Source organism: Chamaea fasciata, unplaced genomic scaffold (genome assembly GCF_029207755.1).
Source record: "Chamaea fasciata isolate MVZ Bird 193981 ecotype frontalis unplaced genomic scaffold, bChaFas1.0.hap1 SCAF_7, whole genome shotgun sequence".
In the NCBI taxonomy this organism is placed as follows: Eukaryota; Metazoa; Chordata; class Aves; order Passeriformes; family Sylviidae; genus Chamaea; species Chamaea fasciata.
Window position 1 is genome coordinate 53040324 of NW_027094092.1, and position 23925 is coordinate 53064248.

A 23925-nucleotide genomic window follows, 5' to 3' on the forward strand; every position below is an offset into this window, starting at 1 on the left:
GCTGCCTAAATGTGGATTTATTATGTACAGTGAGAGACTAAAGGTAGCCTACCTGATTAACTGAGCATCCATGCCATGGTGATAATAATCAGTGCTCTTTCAAACATGTCCATGTTTGGAACTGGTTGGCTTGGCTGGCATTGTCACAGCTGACTTGAGAAAATGCAACAACTTAGGTAAGGAAAGAAACCATCCAACTCAACATACAGCTGGAACTGAGCAGTGACAGTGGCTTTAACCCAGTGCATCCTGAGCTGTGGGGTGCAGCCCACTTCTAAAACAAAGGGTTGTGATCTGTGCAACCCTCCACAGCTGGACGCATCTACATTTGTTCTGAAGAAAGATGGGAAATGCTAACATGAGTACAGTTTTAAACAAGAAGGTTACTGTTTAAATTTGAGAATTCAGGTAATTTTTTAAAAATTACCTTTGACTTGAGGCCAGGAGTCTTAGACCATGGTGGAAATATCTACTACAGCTTCCACGAATACATCTTTTTGAATAAGAAATTGTAAAATCTTACATGACCTGCACAGGACCAGTGTGCTTTCTGTTTTAAATATGCGTGGTGTCCCTCCATACCTGACCTGTATGTAGGTACAAGAACTGAAAATGCTGGGGCTTTTGACAGTTTCTCCTGGCTGTATTTGCTATGAATCCTACCTGAGCTCTCCGTCTTTGTGATTCTGAAATAACTACAGTAACCCAGTAGCACATATACATACTGTACCAACATCCATTCTAGGGAGCTGAATGAAAGTAGATAATCAGTCACACCTTGTAAACTGCTGAGTTTTAATATTGTACTCAGTACACAGAGTTATCAAATATATATATATGTGTGAGTATATATATATATATCTTGTACTATGCACTGTCTTTGCCAATCTGCATTTTGTGGAAGTCTTAACTTTTTTTTTTTTTTTCTGACAGCAAAAAATGACTCAATGTTCTGGATTTTATTGCAGCATCATTTCTTCATTTCCATAAATTGATCTTATTTTATCATCTTGCACTTTTTGTTGATTTTCAGTATCTTTTTAGACAGTTTTCTTTGTGTTTACTTGAATATTTAAAACAGCATACAAAGATGTAAAGAACAGGAAACACAGCATAATTTGGGACAGATTGTGTGGAAACAATCCGATTTGTGAAAGCTCTTCATAAACCATAAGGTATATAATGTATAGGCATGGCATGACAAATGAGAACAGAACTTGTCTGTGTATTTGTTCCATTCTCAAGACCAAGAAGCATCTTGGTCCATAAAATCAGTTTATGTAAAACACAAGCAGAAGCAGAAAATTTAGAGCATAAACTTGCACAGAAGTGAAGATTGTATTAGCAAGTGAAAAGGCCTCGGGGCTGCATCTGACTCACAAGCCCCAACCAAAACAATCCTGGCAGTACAGTAAGTGCCTGTTCCCAGAGCAGCAGTGCTGGGCTGTAGAGCTGGACCATAACCCTGTCTGTCATAAAGGAAGGAGCACCTTGGGAGACTGGCACAGCTCTCCTAAGCTTGGCATGGTGGCAAACATTTGAGGTTGTGTCACTCTATGCAGTTCCTCCAGCTCAATGAATGGAACGTTGATGCATGGAAAAACTGAGCAAAGTGAGGATTTTCCAAGAGGCTTCCATGAGAGTGTTTATTATTTCAAGGTGGCAGGTATATTCTAAATAACGACCTTTCTTAGATTTAGAGTACAGTGGTTTACAAACTGAACACTTTGGCTTTATTTCAAACTGATAAGTGTGTCAGAACTTCATTAGGGATTTTTCCTTACAGACTTTTCTGGTCAGATTCCAGCAACAGTAAGGCTATTCATTGTTGGGGAAACTGGTTGTGCTCCCATTTTCTACAACCTTTGGCAAGTTTCAAAACAAAACACAAAAAACCCCAACAAAAATCTGTAAATGTTTGCAGCTCTTCCACTTCTTAGGAACACAGAAGGCTCTTTGAAGTTTAAGTACTCTTAATTTTTCAGTTGAGGAGTGTTTTCTAACTTGTTGATTGCTTTGCCCAGTAAAACAATCATCTGAAAGGGGAAGATCTGTTCAGTTGGTACCTGTGGTGGTTTCTACCTACCCCTTTTTTGGTCCTGTAGAGCCATCTCAGAGGATGACTTCGTGGACTCTGTACATACAAGCATGAAAAATCTTTTTCCACCTTCTCTTACATCCACCATAGATAAGTGGCATGAGATCTCATGAAAATAACTACAAAAAACGCCCACTCTGCGCTGGAATTTCCAATTGTCGTCTTCTCATTTTTTCTGTATCTTTTTTTGCTTGTGGCAGCGGTTCATTTGCCAGTGCCACTGTCCCTGTTGTACCGTGAGCTGTGGTACCTAAGAGAGCAGAGTTCTGATCAGATGCTGCCATGACCAGCAGCTCTCAGCTAAGCAGCTTTGCACCCTGTTCACTTCAGCTGCTTTGCAGTAGCACCTGAGTTGAATTTGGGCTGGTTCTGTGGCCCAGGCAGCCAGTGCTGCCTCCCTGCCCCTCAGTGCCAGGACAGCTCCTGGTCCCCTGTGACAGGGACTGCCAGAGTCACCTTGCAAGGCTGATCCCTCACCACAGCTCTCAGAAGGAAGGAAAGGAGGAAATCACGCCTTGTAACACCCCACACACCCTGATATAAATACCACTCCACTCTGCATCAGAAAATAAGGTTACTGTCTTACATTCCTGTCCCTAGACACCTGCCACCCAAACTGCTGTGTTTGTGTTACTCAGGGAAGCCATGTACTGCCTTAGTATGGATGAGAGCAGTGTACAGGCAGCATCCCTCTGAGCAGAGTTAATGCTGATACATTGAACCATCCTCCTTCAACAGTGGGAAAGTAGAGAAAGATAATTTTCCCCTTAATTCTTCTTGATCCTGGGCTTTCAATAGGTGGTAGTGACCAGCAATGTAGCCTTAAGCGCTGCAAGAAGACAGAAAGCTTAAGCTTGTTCTTGGGTGGAGAAGATCCATCAGTGTGGGAATTAATAGCATGGAATTATCACAGCTTGGGAAACCTTGGATTTACTCTTAAAGTTCTGTTAAAATGTATATGCACCTTCTTCTTTTTCATAAGGTATTTTGGTAGTGTTTGAACTCCTCAGATCTGATGAGCATGCAAGTACACAAGGTCATCAGACTTGTCTGTAAATAGTCATGGGGATTTTTTCATATATATACTTTATTCCAGATAAAACTGTTAAATAACATTAGCCTAAAAATATTTGGGAGTTATTTCTCTTCTGGGAGATACTTAGTAAGTAATACAGTCACTTGAATATGCTTTGTAACTTTAGTTTCACATTTTCTGCTTTTAGAACTTCAGATTTATTCAGTGAGTTCTACAGATTTAATATATAAACATATACTGTTAAAATTAGTTATGGCCAGTTTAAACACTAGTTTATAGACTTCCATTTAGTTTGACAATATGGTACATTCTGAGTTTGGCCTCAGCTACCATGTTCTTTACATCTTTGTTGTTTTGTATTTGAACACACCTTTGGTATGATTGCAGTATCTTTTAGTAACTACTCAGATATTATATATTGTAGTGTAAGATTTGTCTTCTCTTTCCCACTTCCTTTTGCTTCTGCATTCTTTTCATTGAGGCTCCCGACTGAATATGAGAGGAACGGGAGATTTGAGGGCTCAAGGTGAGGGTAAAATTTTTGTTTAAAATGTTACTTAGGTGAGTTTGAACCTTTCTCCCCTTGATTATGTGGCGTAGTGGCTTCAGGCAGCAGCTTTTGTTTCATGTAAGTCATTGGAACTAAACAAAGAAGCATTTCTGTCTGCAAAACAGCTATTAAAGCACTGACTGAGTTGGTTCTAAACTTTCATCTTTCCTGTTGCCTTTTCCCTTGTGTGGTTTTTCTTTTTTTTGCATTTTAGTCATTGTAATTTGCTGTTGTTGTGTAGATGTGTAGACAAGTGGTATCTAGTGAGGCTGCAAATGTGTGGAATAACCACTGAAAGGTGATAAGATATTTCTCATCTCCAAAATCACAGGTAGTTAAATATTTTTCATGTTTTACTCTTCTTCCAAAATCAGCATATCAAAAAAAAATATTAGAAATTATCAAACTGCTGATTTTGCCAACTGTTTTCAAGAAGAAAAAGTTTCCAAAAATAAAATGAGCATTGAATAAAGGTTGGGGTCTTCCTTGGCCGTTTACAGTCCTATTAAATTAAAACCTTAAAACAGAATACTCTTTAATTTGTGTGATGAATTTTATAACATCTGACAAATCACATTGCATAGTCTTACGACTCTCACAGTCACAAGAGATCTTTTAATAGGAGAATTATGAAATAGGTTATATTTGAGAAATATATTTATTTAGTTGTGGCCTTGCTATCACTTTTTATTTAACTTTTTCATAATTGCCTGCTTAATGGTAGTAGAAATAAAACGTGATGTAACCATTGCCATCTATTTCAAAGAGCAGCTTGGCTTAATATGGAGGCTTAACATGAGACCTAAACTGCATGGTTGGGGTCAGTTAGGTTAGCTATTTTCAGAAAATAGTTAAGCATCACAGTCAATATATTTAATTAAATTTGAAAAGGTGAATGACAGTGTCTCACAAAGCAAATCTGTATTTTGTCCCTGGAAGTCCAAATGTAGTTCCTTATTCTTTAGCTGCATGACTACTGATTTTAATTTAAGAAGAATGATTGCAAACTAGAAATTTCTGGAACATTTCTTTCTTTCTTTCCTTTGTCCTGTTTAACTTCACTTATCCATACCAAAAGAAAAGCCTTTTTTATTTAAAAAAAAAAAAAAAAAAGTTGCAGATTTGGGAAACACACCCTCAATATTTTGTACTTCATCTCTTAAATGTGATAATAGTGATAATAATGGTGCCCTCTCACCATCGTTACAAACTGTGTTGAAGAGGTGTCTAATAGTGACTTCCAGCTCTCCTTACGCACATCCCCCCCCAGAGGCACTTAACTGCAGAGCTTGTAGCTGCGGAAGATTTCATCACTTTACCTCTGTCAGTGGTTGATAGTTAAAAGAATTTCTGACCAACTTAGGAGGAGGCATCTCCTCTCTGAGGCAAGCCCAGAGCCTGCAGCATGGTGTGTCCCTAGGGATCCTCTCAAACTCACCCCAGCGCAGGAAGGCCGGAGTGTAACTGAGCCAGCCCAGGTCTGGGGGCTCATGTTGACCCTGGGCAGCAGGTGGGTGACCCTGATCCTTCTGTCCTTCCTTCTGCTTGCAGCCAGCTGCTCTAGGGCTCCACGGGCCCTCCCTGGGCTTGCTTTCCCGGCTGCTGCCCAGGAGGGAGGTGCAGAGGAGCCCCCAGCACCTTTGTGGCTGGGCTCGCCCCATTCCCTGTGAGTGGGCACCTCCCATGGCCTGGGCTGAGCACCCTCCTGTCACAGGGCGCTGTTCTTTCTATGTTCCAGAAACTTCTAGTACAGAGCTGGTGTTTCAGCTGCCCACATGCCCCCAGAGTACAGTTTTGAGCAGAAGCTGCCTTAAAATCAAGTCGTAGGTGCTGCATGTTGTTCTGCCCCCAGAAGGTCATTGCCCCCATGCTCCTGAATCCAGTGAGTGCCAGTTGTGTCACACCTGGTGCCATACCTTCGTTCCAGCCCCAGCAGCTACAGCTTTCCCCTGACTGTGTGTGTGTACAGCAGCTGGGGGAGCGGGGCTTGGCACTGCCGGAGCCTCCAGCGCTGCTCTATTCCTGGTGGTGTGCGTTGAGTGTCAGCTTCACTAACGTGGCCCCCGGGGAGGGTGGCTGGCCCTGCTCACTCCGAAATTCCTGTCTTTCAGCCGCAATGTAGCTGTGGATCAGAAGGACGAGAACAAGGAAGCCAAGCCTCGGTCGCTGCGTTTTACCTGGAGCATGAAAACCACCAGCTCCATGGATCCCAATGACATGATGAGGGAAATACGAAAGGTCCTGGATGCCAATAATTGTGACTATGAACAAAGAGAGCGTTTCTTGCTTTTCTGTGTCCATGGAGATGGGCACGCGGAAAACCTTGTACAGTGGGAGATGGAGGTGTGTAAACTGCCAAGACTGTCCCTGAATGGAGTTCGCTTTAAGCGGATATCGGGAACATCCATAGCTTTCAAAAACATTGCTTCCAAAATTGCCAATGAGTTAAAGCTGTAACAAGAAAAAATAGTTAAGTTGTAAATTAGTTAGCAATTTAAAGTGTTTTTGAGAATTCCGATGGAAATGTATAGAATAACATTTAGGCAATAACTTCTGCATCCTTCTGAATAGTGATATTAAAAAAAAGCTGCTGAGCTGGGAGGGAGAGTTGGACTTTTTTATAAGTGCACTACAGCATTAAAGTTGCCTACTATGTAAAATATTACCCCTTCTGCTTTATTTCCATTGCTCCTAAGTCTTTGACAACAAATTGAAACACAGAATATATTCATTTAAATATGCCTCCTGTTTGTGTGGATGTGTGAATGTACAGTATGTGTGTATAATATATAAAGTATTATATGTAAACAATTCATTTACAACATTGAGCTGTACCAGTACCTCTTTTTTGGGCTAATTTTGGTGCTAAAAATTGAAATGGCCAAGGAGGAAACACTTGAGTTAATATTTAAAATGACTGAAGCGATAACCAGTAAACACAGGTTTACAGTTCACTGCTGTGTTAAGAAAAAAAACGTGTGTGAAGGGTTTGGATTTATGGTTGTGAACATGATTAGTCCTGTTTTCTAAGTAGATCTCATGAGATGATTAAAAATTCACTTTTACTGAGTAAGTCTTGCATTATATTTTGCCCACCTATTTATTATTTAAGTCTGAATCAAATTTTAATAATGTAGTTAATTTGTGCATTAATATTTTGGTAAATGCTTCCATTCTTCTGCAGCTTCTGCTAAACTGTACCTTTGTCCTTTTGGCTTATGAGTATTGATCGCAGCTAAGAACATTTCTCTGTTGTTCCTCTAGGGAATGAGGCAGTGTAAAAGGAGGTGCTAATTGCTGAGTAGTGGTTTTCTTTGAGAGCGGGTTTGCCAGTTAGACTAGGTCAGGCTGATACAAAGCACAAAGGGACTCAAACCATGGCCATTCTCTGCCACAAGCCACGTCCAAGTGGTTCCGAGGCCTTGCTGCACGTTGGGCAGTGCCGTCCCTCACCTGGGCACCCCTCAGCGTTGAAACCCAAAAGTGGCAATCAAATTGACTACTGATCTCCTCTGTCCAAACATCCAGCTTGCTAAACCACAGCCATAGGCAGGAGGAGCTGAAGCTTTTCCTTGCAGTTCTCTTCCAGCGTGCTTCCCCTTGGCTCCGGTTGCGTTGCTTCGGATGGCTCTGTGCCAGTGTCTCCGGCCGTGCTGCCGAGGGAGTCACTGTCCCCTGTCCCGTGCAGTGTGGAGCCTGCCCCGATGAACTCGGATGGCCAGCTAGCTGTGGGTAGGACATGCAGCTGCTCTGGGATTGCCCCCACTTTGTAACCATCACAGCCGTGAAGCGGATTTGATTTTGCAAACTAGAAAATGAAGAGATTTCTTCTTCATGCGTTGTTTCCTACCGATACTCAGTTTATTTCATCGAGGACTTGTGTAGATAATACCCTGCATTATCTACTTGACCTTTTGTATTAATGTTTTGTGGTTATATTTCAGTGAAGCACTTACGCATGTACTTAACATGTGCTTTAAACTGGAGCCTAAATTTGCATTTTAAATTTGCAGTGAGCTAATAGTTACTCATAGTACACAGTTCAGATTTGACCCGAGGTGAAAATGCAAAGTCCTTAATATTTTGCAAGTTAGCTCTTGTGATCCGTAGTCTGTGAAGGCAGCAGACTTCCCCTCTCTTTCCCCCTAAGCATTGATATTGATTATGCTAGTTTAAAGGGTAATCATAGTTGTTAAATGTAGTAAATATTCCTGAATTTGCATTTTATTCTCTGTATATTCTGTATCATGCCATGGCTTGAGAACTCCAGGTGCTGCCGGAGTTCAGTTGGCTTTCAGTGCTCTGCCCATGCCTGTGCTGCTCAGTATGGGTTTTTTCCATGAAAACTCCATTTTGTAATAGCAATAAGACATTTCAGGGCAGTCATTGTACTTTCTCAGGTGAATGGTCACCTATCCTTTCACTCCCTACGTTTTAAGCACTCCTCCAAATGTATTTTTTTCACCTGGCAGTGCACTTTGTTGTCTGAACTGAAAAAGTGTTCTGATAAATTATGTAAATCTGTATTCGATGGAAGTTCCAAAAGGTTTCATATTAAATGTTTTCTGAAATACTCTCTTCCTACTTCACCTGTTAAGTATGTAAGTGTTTCTAAAAAGTGCACCAGTATCATACTTCGGATATTTAAAATTTGTACTTTGGTATTTTTTCTTAAAGTGTTCTCAAGAGGTTCTTTCAGAGTAAATCTTTATTTGAGGTATTAAAAAAAATCACTTATTATAATCAGAAGATTTTTAACAGCTTCCTTCCCAAATGCCTTGTAAAATTACTGAGTTGTGGGAATATTTAGCACCCTGCACGCTTGGTGTTCAAGCCTCTGGTTGCTGCCTGGGAAGAAAAATTCTTTCTTCAGCTCTCTGAACCAAAGATAAACTGCTTCTCCAAAACAGGCTTTTTACCTATTCATATTTCTTGGGAATCTCTGTAGGTTTGCAGGCACCACTGCTGATGGGACTCTGCAGAACCATAGCTGGTTTTTCTCACCTTCAGGGACAAGTTTTAAAAATAATCAGAGGTCCGTGTGTGGTGAGGCGGCAGCAGCAGGTCTCAGTGTTTTGAGACACGTGAACAGCAACTGAGAAGTGTTTTTATTTAATGACATGACTGGTGTCCAGGAATGTGTGGTCCAAGTGCTGTGTTGGGAGTTGATTGTAATGGGCTCATGACTGAAGGTTTGCATCACTGAAACCTGAAGGTGTCTTTAGATCGCTGGATCTGGCAGAGAAAACTGTATTAAGAGTTTGGGTTGCGGGGTTTTACTTAATTAAATAAAAGCATTTAAAGATACATACATAAAACAATGAACACTGAGCAGGAACAAGTTCAGATACACTCTTTCTTATGCAAACCTTCCCTGTACTTAGGATTTCTGAAACACTTCAATTTATTTGATCTCTTTACAAGACCTGAGATCCTTGACCATGTTGAGAAGAAGCATAGAGAGGTAGGCTGGAGGAACAGCTAGTCCTGCTGAGCTAAGTGTTCTGCACACTACTTCTGTTCAAGCCTGGGCAAGGTTTAGCTTTTTTTTCTTGCATAACAGCGGGGCTTCATGATCAAATATAGCAAGATACTGTATCCTATTTTTTTTATTGCAGAAGTTTATGTCAAGATAAATTAGATTACTTACAAAAATATAGAATTAGTATCCATCCATTTATGTTGCAAAAATGAAGTGTAGGGTTCAGTATTTCTCCCAGTCATATGGAAAGACTGTGGCATATCTGGAATTTAAATAAGAGCTCTCTCCAGTTCAGTTAAAAGCTCAGCTATACGTGGGCCCATTGGGATAATGTGTAGAGGCTTTTAATCAGTGTTTCCCACAGCTGCTGTGTCACAGACCACGTTGTGGATTGCAATTTAATTAGGCCTGCAGCCAAGCCAGAGAGCTGCTCTCTGTGCAGCCCTGGTCTGGAGCAGCAGGGTGTGCCCAGCCCCCTGGGCTGGAACCCACTCTGTCAGGGTTGTCACTGTCCCCAAAGGGCCCAGGTACCCCTGGGTGTGGGCAGAGGCCCCTCCAGCCAGTGTCACTTTGTATTTCAGAGGGGGCTGGTTGGGTGTTTCTTGCTGTGCTATCCAAGACCACATCTTTTCTTAGTAACCTGAAGTGGTAAATATTTAGAGAATTTCAGTAGCTGATGGTATTTCTGCCATCTGGGGAGGGGGGATCATACTAATGTAAAATTTTGGGTTCTAATTTACACTGCCGATGTTCAGAAATAAATACAGTTTTGGAAAGCGGTTGCCACTGTGGATTAACATATAATTTTAAATATGTAGACATGTAATTGTCCATCCAGACTCATTTCTGTAAGTTTTCATAGAAAAGTCCTGGAGCTTTCCAGTAAAGACAGGGTCATGTTATTACAGGTCATCGGTGCTGCCAATTAAACTTCTGATTTGACATTCTGATGAAGTGGAGTTTTGAAAATTCCACCTTTGACTGGAATTTTTCCCCTCCAGTAGCAGTGAATTATTTCATTGATTTCACAACTGACACTTACTCCATCACTTCAGAGAATAAACTGTGATCCAGCAGGAAAGGGCGTGAGCTTTGGATTAAGCTCTACCTAAAGAAATTAATAATTTTTTAGAAGTTCAGCTTTTTCATACCCGAGACCAATCGGAGTCCTGCATTGCAACAGCAGCAAATGCTTAAGGAAAACCAAGAACAAGGGGGATATAGGAATTGTTGTCTGTGCATGCTCCTTACTTCTGGCAAACTTGAGAGCAGGAAAGGGCAAACCAGTAAACTTACTTGGATAACTTGATGGTTTTCATGTTCCTGTTTCTGCCACTGCCTACAAGCAAAGGGGCTGGATAAAATAAGCAAAACCATGGAGGAGCAGTCTCTTGACCACTGAGTGCTTCTGAAGTTGAAACAGTTTGGTATTCGAAACAAAAGGATTTGAAAGACCCTTAACTGTTCTCTTTTAGCCTTCTAAGAATGCTTTAACCTTTGGTACAAACAGCAGGTTCTTGTTCCAGCAATAACAGAAATCAGAAGAGTGTCAATACCAGCACTTTGAATCCTACAAGTATCTCTGCACAGAAGCCACATTTATTTAGGGCATTAATTGTCAGCTGCTGGGAGTTCACCTTCACCTACGAGTGCCATTAACACCTTGTAGTGGTTGTGACTTAGCAGGTAGATGTTTATTGCACCGGGGAAAGAGAACTTTTGCTTGGTTTTTGCTTATGTATGTTGAGCAATTGGAACGGCGTGCTCAGACTCGGATGTAAAACCCATGAGAAGTGGCCATGGTTATGGTTGCTGTGGGAACCACAGCATGGAATTTCAAGGCATAGAAACGTTGCAGTTCTCATTCCATTTATACCCTTATGTTATAATTTAACATCCTTTAAAAATTCAGGGCAAAAAACCAAAATATTTGTACAGTTTGTGTTTCCTTGTAGTTACTGATCACATTGAATGTATTAGGTGAATAAAATCAGATAACAAAATACCTCACCACGAAAATAATTCTGTTAAAACATATGGGGTTGCAAATTCAGAAAGTAAAACTCGACTGGTGTTACAATCATTTGCCTGTCTCGAGGTAAAATCCTGTTTGCTTAGAGGTGCCTCTTACCAATACCTCAGCGCAAACAGCAACAAACAGCAAAGTTTCTAAGCATGGAATAATTTTCTCCCCCAGCTCACACAGTCAAAAGGCGTGAAATGAAGTGTTTTCACACGTGTTTCCACATGGATGGGAAAAACACACTGATAGGAGCTTGGAGGCATTGCTACAGTGGTCCTGTGTCTGTGGTGCCCAGCGGAGCAGGGGCTGGTGGCGGGGGGGACCCCCTGAAATGTCAGTGGGGATGGATGGATGGATGGATGGATGGATGGATGGATGGATGGATGGATGGATGGATGGATGGATGGATGGATGGATGGATGGATGGATGGATGGTCGGTCCCTTCTGCACGGCAGGGCGAGCTGCAGAGGGTCGGTGCAGTGTCTGCAGCGGCCACAGGATGTCTCCCAAACGCAGAAACAGCTCTTGTTTGGATTCTCTTGGAATTTTTTCGAGAAGAGCTCCATGGATCACTCCCTCCCTGCGATTTCACATCGGTTATCGGTGTTACCATCCGCTCGGACAACTTTGACTTAAAAGCATTATGGAGGAAAACTGACCACAAGATATTGATGGAAACTGTTTTTCAACTTGAAATACACCCTAATGATATGTTTATTTTTCCATTAAGTTGTATTGTTTTCTGAGCTGTAGTTCCAATGGGCTTTCCCTTCCCCATGGAAAACCTATAGGGCTACAAAGCCCTTTTTCACTTCTTCATTAAGCCTTGTTCAGTCTCCTTTCCTAGAAAATGACCATGTCAGGCAGCATGTTCTTGTGCTGAGAAGGGCGAAATTCATATTGAATATTTAAATTCATTTGCAGCTCATTTTACGAGTAAGAACCTTTGGTTTCCTCTTCGGAAATTTAATTACTGAAGTTATTTTGCTGTTCATCCTTTAGTAATCAGTCTAATCAAGGCTGTAAATTGCAGGCAGGCTTTTCTAAAATAATCTGGGATCATTTGCCATTTATGTTCCACTGTATTAGTAACTCTCTAAAGCTTTATGCCTGGCATTTTCCATGCCTGCAGTCTATTTTATTCTTCAAACAAATCATGTCACATGTGCTTCAAGTAGGCAAGAAGTAAAACTTCCTTATTTGCTCAGGAGCTTTTTTCAAATCACATATTCTGCTCCAGCTTTCACTTGTATTGTAATCCAAGTTCTGCAGTTGTGGGATTAATAGTAACTGGTACTAATATTTTTCACTGGGGTGTTTGGACTTGGCAAGGGGGAATGGAGAAGCTGTTTATTTCAGGCTCCTCCGTGCTTGTTCTGTGAAGGAGTCCTGTGTCTCATCCCCTCCTTTCTGCAGTCCCAGAACCATGGGCTCCTGCTGAGCCCTTTTCTGAGCCTCCCAAGGCAATTCCTGGAGTGTTAGTTGTGAGGGGCGTGCACAGGATTCACCCCATCATGTGTGACTGCAGTGGGAGCAGTGAAAGCAGAGTTCTGCTGTTGGGAAGTTCTGTTCCTCATCAGTGATCTGGGAGCAGCCACCAGAGGAACTTTGTTAGGTCAAATATATTTTTGTGGTTTTATCTAACTGACCCCTTGATGAACCTCTTTATCCTTGACTTCCAAAACTTGTTGCTTGCTCCTTATCTCCAGAGACAAGCCTTGGCTGAACCCGTCTGAGCTAAGTCTTGCTTCAAGGGACAGTCCCTTTTTAAGTCTGCTCTGGTGTCAGAGCTCCATGAGTCTCTACAGACCAAATCTGTGAGTGCTTTTCTAGCTGGAGAAAGAGTACAAATGCTCTCATGGGAAGCATCTCCATGCTGGTCCTTGGTGCAAAGCATGGCAAGAGCAATGGGATCTCCTCAGTGTTCAGTTGCTGAAGTGAGTCCAGACCTGCAGGATGGCTTAGCTCAATTAAAGTCAAGGCTGTGATGGATCTAGAATGTAGAGCAGGCCCTAGGATAGGGGGAAAAAGAGTCATCAGTTCTGGATGACTGAACTTCTGTCCCTGGGTGTTTTTCAGGCCTCTCCTTAGGGAATTTTCCAGGCCTCTCCTTAGGGAATCGACCACCTCACCAGAATGCTCTTTATTGGGCCCATGCAGTGATGGGCAGGGTGCACATCCCCAGAACACCCCAGTGAAGGGCTGTAAGGCCTCTGGGTGCTCATGGATGGGGCAGGGCTGTCCTGATGTTGGGGCTGTCAGGGAGAAAAAGCTTGTCCTGGCCGTGTTCCCGTGGGAAACCACATCCATTTTTCTCCCTGGTTGTCCTTTAGCTCCACTTGGACATGGGAATGAATAGTGGAAGGTGAAAAGGGAGACATGGTGGGAGCTTAGCAGTGGCAGAAGAGGAGCTCAGTGAGCACCACTTCAAAGCGCCCCGTGCTTGTGTGGATTTGAGTCTGGAGCTCAGTGCACTGTTTCCCATATTGTCTCGGTCTGTTGGAATAAACAGCTCTTCAACTGAAGCTGCAGAGCCCACGAGGGCTGCATGGAGGGGCTCATTCCTGCTCTGAGCTCTGCTCAGGGCACAAGCAGGGAGGTTTCTCTCTGACCCATCAGCTCACTTGCAGGTTCCACAGCTCCAGGAAGCACAGACTGAGCCTACACGAGCCCAAGCTCTCACACACCATGTGTGGCTACATGAGGCTTGTTTCTCTGGGAAACCAGCCCAAAAACAGTGACAGTTCACAGCAGGGACCAGAGCTGCTGGCCAAGAGGCATCTTGTCTTTAAAGGTCACTTTTTAGGTCAGAGCTGCACTTCGGGTGAATCCTGATGGCACAGGGGAGAATTCTGCTGTGTGCAAAGGGGAGCTGAGCTCTGGTTTGTGCACCAAATAACTTGGGTAGCTTAAAAATGAAAGATGCTTCTCCAATTTCCTGTCTACTGCTGGCATTATGAGCTGGGTCTGCCAGGGTGGGTGTTGCATGATGCAAAATAGCCAGGAAAAAAATGGTCTTATGTCTGGCTAATACTGCTGAAGAAGTGGGGAAATGTGGAACCACCTTTGCAAAGCAGTAGAAGTAAAGGCAGTGACAAAAGCATTCACCAAGGATAAAAATAAAGCAGGGGGACGAGAGCCAAGGTTTATAGGGACAGACACATGCTGTTTATTTAACCAGCATCCAGCATTTCTCATTAACTTACTGTTACCTCTGCCTTACCCTCCCCTTCTGTCCTCCAACAACATGTGAGAATAAAGAATGTTTCATCCTTGCCTTTTTTTGTCACTCAGATGATGCCTTTTCCCAGTTTTCTGTCTTGGGAGCAGTAGCATTCCACATTTCATTGCAAAGCTGAGTTTCATTGATCTAGCAGCAGAGTTCAGGGAAGGCAGGGGATGAAAACAAGTCCTAAATTGGGACTGAACCAAAGATAGACATGCTGCTAAATGAAAAACCAAAAGCCTGGAAGTAAAGCTCTGGATCAGCACGGTGCTGCATTGAAATTTGTGGTTACGCTGATTGCACCTGTTACACTGGCTATGCTGGAGGATTTTCTGGATGCCTCACAGCCAGGCTGTAGGTGTGGAAGTGCCACGCAGAAGAGGAGGCACCCCCAGTCCTGATAGTGACTAACTGAGGCTGGCACGACATCCAAGCTGAGAACTAAGCTTCAGTCTCTTCTCAAAGGGGACTGAACACCCCCCTGGCTCCAGAGCACCCTCCAGCCTCACTTCTGCTGCAAGAGCAAGAGGCTGAGGCGTAAAAACAGGTTGCCCATGGAAAAGGTTGCCATCTCCAGTTGTGGATGCCCTGTCTCTGGAACAGTTCAAGGCAAGGTTGGATGAGACTTTGAGCAGCCTGATCTAATGGGAGGTGCCTTCCATGGCAGGGAACAGGGAACTAGATGGTCTTTACGGTCCCTTTCAACCCAAATCATTCTGTGACTCTATGAGCAGCTTCTTCAGCTCATAAACCCTATTTGTGCAGCTGAGGAGGACCCAATCAGCTGCTTGTGCTCATTAAGGAATCAGTGTGTGCGCAAAGAATCTGCAGTCACCAGCAAACCTGGGCTCCCAGACCAGTTCTTCAGCCCATAGCTGCTGGTGCTTGTGTGGTGCTGTACAACTTGCTGTTGAGCCTGAAGGGCACAGAGCCTCCTTTCCTCATGTTTCTGGGACAGACAGCAAAGGAAATGAGGTGTTAAACCCAGTAGGAGCTAAAGCACAGCCCTGCTCAGCCTTGATGCCACGGGAGACAAAAAGGCCTGCCAGCAATCCCACTCACCAGCTGCCGTGTGGAAAATCCTAGAGTGTGCTGAGATTCAGGGAAGGGTACTAAAATCTGTCTTTGCAGGTGATGGGGGTCCCTAAATAGGCCATTTCCTGATGCAGGAGACTGAGCACAAATGGAGGCAAATCTAGAGGAGGAAAGGTTGGGGGATCTAATCTTGGCTTCTATTTTCAAGCAGGTGGAATAGATCTGTGGATTTGAAAAGGGCATAGCATCAGTTTCTTCCCTTGACACATTTCTCCCTGGCACTGCTGGAGGATTGGGTCAGTTTTTAGGACAGTCACTTGTTCCTCCTCCCAGTGCTTGTAACAGGGACCCACTCCCAGTGTGTGGTCACAGTGATCACCCCTGCCTGCAGCAAGGATCCAGCCTGGCAGGTCCTGGGGAGCATCAGGAAACAAGAGCCCCACTGGCACACCCTTCTCTAGGTGTGGTCTGCTGCTGTCTTAACTTGTACCACAGAGCTCTGACTGGCAGGGCTGGTAGCAGCCCCGGACAGGCGTGAGCTGGAGGGTGAAGGACAAAACTCTGCCTGATGATAGCAAAAAGTCTCTTCCTGTCTCAGCTGGTTTCATTTCTCTGTTCTGGTCTGAATACATGCTGGGTTGGGGCCAGGACACTTCTGAGCCCTGGTTTCTTGTCTAGTTGCTAAACCAACTTCTTCTTTGGCTGGCTGGGTGCTTTTCTGCTGCCCTTCCACGTGGCCAAGACTTGTGCCTGTGTGAAAGAGGAAGGGAAGGTCCTGCCCTCTCACAGAGGGAGTGGTGCAGCTTGTACAAGTGTCTGTCACAAGGCAGGAAGAGTAGGAGTCAGACTTTCCCAAGGCTTAAGTTAGATCTCTTTCTGGCCGCTGTGGTTCTGGCCGCTGTGGTGAGTATGGGTAGGCTGACATGTAGGACAACAAAACCTCTCTGTTGGTAGATGTAAGTGGGGTAGTTTGAGAAGGTCTCAAATTTTCTTCTCAGCAAAGTGAGGTGATACATTTTCACAGTACTGTGAGAACCTTCATGAAATTTTCTCTCCTGGAGAAGGGATTCACAGTATGCAAGGAGGACCTTCACGTTTGTTTTACAGTCATAAGACTCAGCAAAGAACTAGGAGGAAGCACAATACCACAGCCCTGTGGCTATTTGTCCTGCGTTCAAGCTGCTGCTGTCCTTCCTGGAGGTCATAAATATTCAGTCAGCTCTGAAGGGCAGCCAAGTGATGTCTCTGGGGAGCCAGAAGGTCCCTCGGATCTTCACTGTACAGAGCTGATGTCTGAAGCTGCTGAAAAGGACTGTGCATCTCACTGACAGCCCTGGCTATGGCTGAAGTGTGGCCACCTGCGTCAGCTGGACCTGGGGTATCCTGTGCATGTCCCAGGGAGAGAGCTGGGGGATCCATGCTGAAGTGTCCCTGGACGGACAACTGTGACTGCCTCACTTCTACTGCTGAAGGATCAGCAAGCGGTTTTGTGAGTCACTTAGCCTGCAGCAGTACATAAAAATCTCGAAAGCTTTCTCCTTTGGCAAAGAAGCAAAGCCACCCCTGGTTTGGTGCTAGCCAGGAGCATCACCCCTTCCCCTCCTGCCCCATCCCAAGCTGCTCCTGACCTGGCTGACAGAACTCAGTCCCTCCTGCCATGGCCACAGCCACGGTCCTGCTCTCTTGGGCAGCTCCTCCCTACCTGTGACATGCTTCAGACGTTGTCTCCAGAGAATACAAAGGAAGGAGCACTTGTCACCAGGAAGGACAGGTCTTTCAGACTTCTTTTGAAGCCTCACAGCCCTGGGAGTGGGCTGGGCTGAAGTAATTTGTTCCTGGAGCCAGAAGTCTGGAGGAAAATACAGTTATAGAAAGAATAACAACAGTGACAATCAGAATAGGTGGGATCGAGCTCAACACAAAGACAGTGTGTTGGCTGAAGCAGGCATCTGTTTCTGTGGAAGAAGTCATTGCTCCCATGATGAGTCTGCACCCCTCCCTGCCTTTGGGAATCTGGGAGGAGGAGGAGACAGGAGGGATGGAGGTGGCTTAGTGTGCTGGTGGCCAGACCTGGCTGAGCCTGAACTAAAGGCAAAGTTTGATGCCTTGGTGTGTAAGCAGGAAAAGACAAGGGAGCTCTTTGCCCCTTCCACTGCTCCTGGACAGCATCAACTATGACTTTTGTGAACCTCTGGGCCAAGCTACACCTTAGTGAGGTGAAAACATCAGCAGAAATTCTAATGCTTTGCAGGACACATCATGTCAGGTCTGGCCCCACTCAACTTGGTGGACTCTGAGGTGACAGTAGGGACCATTTGTGGTTTAAAACAGATCAGTCACAAATTGCAGTAACTCGTGGTGGCCCCAGGTGTGTGGCCTGCAGGTGAATGTCTGGAAATAGAGCTTCAAAGGCAAGTGGAATCCTGTCCACAACCTGCTGCTGTGGGGTCAGCCTGGGCTTAGAAAGTGGTGCAATTGGAGATCATGAAACCCTGGTCAGTGAAGGACTGTGCCCTTCCTGCAGGCACTGTTTGATCATGGCCCGTGGTGGAGGCAGCCTTCACCTGCCAAGCCCTCTGTCCCTGAGCCCAGCCCAAATCCAGCCAGGTGCTGGGGTTCCTGGTGCCCCTGTGTGCTGTGAGCCCTCAATGTCCACTGCAGCTGATGGGTGCTCACCTGACCTGTCACCCCCGTGGTGGAGCTTGTCCTGCTGGACCTCAGGGTGCCTTGTCCCCCTCTCCTGACACATGGCACATGGTCTTATCACCTGCAGAGTGACACCCAGGCTCACAGAGCATCCCTCAGACCTGCAGGTCTCACAATCCCACACCAGTGTGGGTCTGTCCCAGGGCAGGGCGGGGGGTGCTGCCCCAAGGAAGCACCACATGGGCAGTGGGGTGGGGGCTCAGCACCCTTGGCTGTAGCAGCAGCACCCCACCTGGTTGGCATCCCAAAACAGACCTGATGTCCTAATGACGCTTGCCAAGGATTTCTACTGGGCTGCAGCTTCCAGCCTGCGTGAGCATCAGCCCAGCTGGAGATTAAACAATGTCCTTTAATAGGAACAGGCAGGCACCCGTTTCCAGCGCAGGGAGCAGAGAGCACTCCGCACCGAGACTCGCACGCAGGCAGCGCCGGGGCCGCAGCGGGACTGGGATGCCCTGATTTGGAAGTCTCCTGCTCGACCCAGCTGCTCGAAAGGCGGCTGTTTCCTACGCAGAAGCCAAGGGAGGACTTTTATTTAGAGGATGCTTGGCCTGCTCAGTGTAGAGGGGAAGTCGAAAGACACCAGCTCTGCTCCTGGGCTCCGCCGGCTGTGACTTTGACCTAGAGCAGACCCAGAGCCTCCCGGCTGGCGGAGCCAGGGTTTGCTGGTGCTGCCATTTATGGGGCTCCCCCGCCGTCCCGATTAGATAATGGGGACCAGCTCAGGGGCAGCTGTCCCTCCTGTGCCCCTGGCACTGCCCTGCTCCTCCCCGGGAAGGGGCTGCCGGAACGCTCCTCTGCGTAAACAGGAGCTGCCTTTAAAAATGAACTGAGAAAACAGCCAAGCTGGAGGACATCGCTCCTGTTTCCATGAGAACACAGAGAACACAGCCTGCCACGGCAGCTCAGCTCTGGCCTTGACTTTCTGACCCCGCTCTCACCCTGCAAGATTTCTCCCCAGCTTTTCCCTGCTTTTGCCCCCTTTTTTCTTGGGGCTCCTTTGGGTGGATCCTTGCTGTGGCCCCTGCTCTCTGTAACCTCTCCTGCTGCCTCCCGAGCCCTCTGAGCCCCCTGGGGCAAAGCCCCATCCTGCCACCACCAGCACCCCAAGGTATGGAGCACCCCCCAAGGTATGGTTCCACCCCCAAAATGGCCAAAACTTGGAGGATAAAGCCCACTGCCTGAAACAATGAGGCTGGGGGCTGCAGGCCAGGATTCAGCCGCGTCTCTAGAAGTGTGATATTGCTGCCAGCACCTGGGTTGGCACAGGGATCTGTCCTGAGCTGGGTTCGAGGATGGGGTCCCCTTTGATGCTGTCTTCATGCTGGTGGGAGGTGACCTGTGGGAGGGACCAAGGTCTCCAGCTGCTAGTGGACCACAAGGCTTTTCACCTTTAATAAAGTGCTTTCTCCAGTCTTTTCCATTCCCAAGAGAAATTCTGCAGGAATTTTCTATTTCTGCAGGAAAGGCAGCAGGGAGAGGAAAGGTTGATCTCTCTTGAGACCTCTGTACTTTATTTTTACTTTTGTTGTTTTTATTTTAATCTTGAGGAAGGAACAGACTAAAAGGGGCATAAATAAAATCCAGCTAGCTGGGACAAAAATACTTGGTTGAAATCCTTGCCCAGCACTGTGGATGAGTTTGGATGTGAGAGAGACACTCAGCTAAAGGAGGATTCTGTATCTCAAACCACGATCTTTTCTCTTTTCTCTATGTTTCATCTGGAGAAGAAGAATGACCAGGTTAACCTTCACCTCTGAAGAGGCTGAGCACCACAGCAGAGGATCATGTCCAAAAGCAACCTTTGTCACCCTGTCCTCAGCCTCAGCAAAGCAGCTTCCTCCCTGCTGTGAGACGGAGCTAAGATACTCTCCAAGGAGTGGTTAAAAGCCTGAATGATGCTTTGCTAAATGTAATATTAGAGAAGCACAAAGTACCCTTAGCACTAAGCCTGGCATAAACTGAAGGAGCAATCTTGTTTTCTTTTCCAAGACAGACTTTGGGATCTCCTTCACCTGGGTGGGCATCACGCCCCCTCACCTCGGGGTGTGGCGGGAGGCTTTTCTACTTTGGAAAGGAGAAAAAACGCTGTCAAGCTTTCGTCTGCATCTAAAACACGTTTTATCCTCATGCTTCATGCAGAGTATAGTATAGAGTATAGGTATAGAGTATACCTATCTAATTTCCTTGTGTTACTTTCCAAGGATCCCAGTCTTAGTGTGCTTGACATTAGTCTCTCACCACAGGTTACCCTTTCTGAGAGGTTCATTTCCAAGTCCCAAAATCTCTCCCACAACAGTTTGTTTGGAAACTGCAGCCCCTTGGCCGTGGCCACCATGACCTGGGTGCCAGAGGGAGCCTGGCCTGGCCACCTCTGCCAGAACTCCAGGCCTGTCTCAGTGGGGTGGCAGGACAAGACAGAACATGTTGAGAAATAGCGAGGAGAGAATTATGCCAAGTTCAAAGATTAGTGGTTGGCTTATTAGGTTTTCCCCTGAGCTCAGTATTAAGTAATTCTAAATGACCCACACAGAAATCAGAAGGGAGGAATAATAAAGTTTAATGGTGCTGGTTTGTGTTTGGAAGTGTCATGGGACTAAAAGCACTGGCACACAACAAAGTGTTTTCCCCCTCACTGGTAGATGTTTCTTAGTATCTTAAAAATCATTTTACCTCACTTGCTAGTTCTCTGAGTCTTTTTAATGAGTGTTCCCATGCTCATTCAGCCTCAAATAGCTCTTGAGTTTATAAATGCTATTTCATTGTTTCTCTGTACCTTTTTGATGTATTTATTTCAAATCCCTTTTAGGTAATCTGGTTTTGGTGGTCCCTGTTCAGGGCTGGCTTTAGATGGAAGTGAATAAACTGAGCTGAAAGGCAAGCCAGGTAAGCACTTAACTCCTGTAGAAAATGATGACTCTCCAGGGAAGTTCCTCTTGGTGGAGGCTTCACTCTTGAGCTAGGTTGTATAAAAATAATCTCCGTGTGGCCATGTCAATGGCAGTGGAAATTATCTTAAAAGAGAAGAAGGTTGTACAGGTACCCCAGGAAAGTCCAGGTTGATGGAGAACATGCACTAACCACAAAAACATGTCATTGCTGGTTTTGACACTGATCCACTGATTTATATAAAAGTACTTGGAAAAGATACACTGGCCATCTGCCTCTTCAGCTGACCCACAACTTGGTGTAATTTCATTAAATACTGTTACAGGGACAATCCTTTATTCCTTGTGAGGAAAAACAAAATACAGCTTCAGTCTGCTTTTAAAGCTGCATTTTATACCACATGCAAGGGTCTTCCCAGACACATGTCCTGGAATGTCACACCCAAGCAGCAGGGCCACCAAAGGGCCACCACATCCAGGGAGCAGGAGGGGGCTGCAGGGAGGGGTGCTCTGCCCCTGGAAACATCCTGGTACCCCCCAGGAGAGGAGACAGACGTGGTCTCTTTCTGACAGTGGGTAGCAGCTGAGGGCTGCATCCCAAAACATGCAATCCTGCTGCTTGTGTGAGGACACAAGTGACCACCAGCACAAAATGGTGCCGAGCATCTGTGACTGCCAGCAGGGAGAGAGGCTGGATGCTCCACTGGTGGCTGCTGCAGCCAGACTGATCGTTCCCAATGGGACTGGGGCCTGGTTCTATCCAAAATTTAGGTTACCGTCAGGAAGTGATGCACATGAGTCAGGACAGAGCCCCATGCTGCCACAGGGACCCTTCCCTATTGACACACTCAGGATCCAGCCCCCCGTGCCAGGGGTGCTGCCCTGCTGCAGCAGGGGACAGGTCTGGCAGAGAGGGATTGCCTCCATCCCCTGCTGAGGCTGCCCTCAGCACCTTGTTTCGGCTCAGCAGTGACCCAAGCTGCTGTCTGCAATCTGAGGCAAGTAGCTCCCCCCATGCTAAGTTGAGAGGTCTCTGTCCTGCTGACAAGTCTCTGCAAAGACCAGGCTTCATTGCAAAAAAAAAAAAAAAAAGACAAAAAACCAACAAAAAAACCCAAACAAAACCAAAAAACCCACCAACAACAAACCCCCAAACCCAACAACAACAACAAAAAAAACCCAAACAAACAAACAAACAAACAAAAAAAAAAAAAAAAAAAAAAAAAAAACACCACAAACCCACAAATCAACAAAAAACACAGAAAAAAAGAGACCAAACCACCAAGTAACAGAAAACACACAACCTGAGGCTCTGGGCTGGCCAGTCCCTGCTTGCTGGCTCAGCCTTGTGCCCAGGTGAGCCCTGCTCCACTTCACAGCACGGCAGGGAAGGAGCTGGAGCAAGCACAGTAGTAAATGGGCAGAGGGAAGCTCAGTTGCTGCTCAAGGTGGCTGCTGCTCAGGTGTGCAAGGTGATTCCCAGCAGCTGCTGCATTAGGTGCCTCACACAGCCCGGCCCAGGGCTGGCTGGAGCAGCCCTGCTGATGGATCAGAGACCTGGCTCTCTTCCACTTAATGCAGTCAGGGGGTGGCTTGCAGTGAGAATCAGTCTGTACAGTCACCACTGGCCAGGGACTCTGGCCAGGACTTTTGGGGCTGTTGGGAGGTGCAGCCATCCCCAGCACTCACCTCCTGCTGTTGGGATAAGGCTTCAAAAAGAGTTGGGTGGTGGGAAGCAGCGACACTGTGGGATGCTGTGAGCACTACTGTGGGCTGGGGATCAGCCTCTGGAGAGCCACAGGCAGATTTGGGAGGTGCCCAAGCACCTGGTGGGCACAGAAGCTGAGCACTGGGGCAGCTGGGCACACTGCAGCCCCTGCACATGTGGCCATGCATGCCTGACCTTGCATTCACTCCTCAGCTCTCCTCAGCCTCCAGGAGAGCTGTAAGAAAACCTCAAGCCTCTCCTGAAGCTCTCAACAGCAGGAAACAACTGAGCAGTTTGATTTCTCATGGCCCTTCCAGCTCTTCAGGCAAGTGCAAGGTTTGGGTCACTGCTGGGACCCCACCAGCCATCCCTTGGTGGGATCAGAGAGCACCCTGGGCCACCCACCAGATGGAGGAGGGGAAAGGGCACTGACAGGGGCAAAGGGGGGACAGGCCAGAGTCACAGGGAAGGAGATAGGTACCCATTCCAACCACAAGGGAAAGAGCATCATCAAGATGCTCAATGACATTTTCCTTTAAAATAATGTCTTATTAAAAAAAAAGAAAAAAAAAAGGAAACAAAAAAAGCCAGCCATGACTCTCCCATGGAGAGGAGTTGAAACTCTGGGGCCATGCATTGCAATCCTCTTCTCATGCATATTCCCACAAGTATTTCTGGAGCCATCTCTCCCCAGACAAGTTCCAGCTTGGAGGCTGTTACAGCAACAATCCAAGACAATGCTATCTCGATGCCCTCTGCTGAACACAGCAGAGCTCATGGAGCAGAGTGGTTCCATGGCCCTCCTGTGTCCATTCCCACTGGAGACCTCTCCTCTCCTGCCCAGCTGGACATATTCAGTCACTGGCTCCAACAGGACCTCTGGATCAGCCCTGCCAGCATGGGATGGCTGTGCTGGCTCCCTGGTAATGGCAGGCACCCTGTGCCCAGCAGCCTGGGAATGCTGACAGCCCCGGCAGGGATTAGTAATGATTCAGGGGATTTCACCACAGCCTGCAGGGAGACTGGCCAGTTTCTGTGGGCAAACTGCAAGGCCTCAGTGAAACACCAGGTTCCTTGCCCGAAATGGCTTCACCAACTGTGCCCCAAAGACGCCTTGCTTGCATCTCCAGCCTGTCCCTGGCCAGCTGAGACAGCACAGCAGAAGTCACCTC

At 46.1% G+C, this 23925-nt stretch overlaps 1 protein-coding gene across 12 annotated transcripts in view; it reads left to right on the forward strand.

Moving 5' to 3' along the window:
• The window catches only part of MARK3 (microtubule affinity regulating kinase 3), a 62347-nt gene extending 54090 nt beyond the window's left edge, over nt 1-8257 (forward strand). For 7 of the 12 annotated variants that reach the window (XM_066188879.1, XM_066188873.1, XM_066188874.1 and 4 more), the window contains 2 exons: nt 3616-3660; nt 5796-8257. In XM_066188879.1, coding sequence (XP_066044976.1) covers nt 3616-3660; nt 5796-6141 — 391 coding nt within the window. In that variant the 3' untranslated portion in view covers nt 6142-8257. The remainder of the gene's footprint in view (nt 1-3615; nt 3661-5795) is intronic. The other 5 variants (XM_066188877.1, XM_066188878.1, XM_066188882.1 and 2 more) reach the window with 1 other exon arrangement.
• Nucleotides 8258-23925: the final 15668 nt, after the last annotated feature.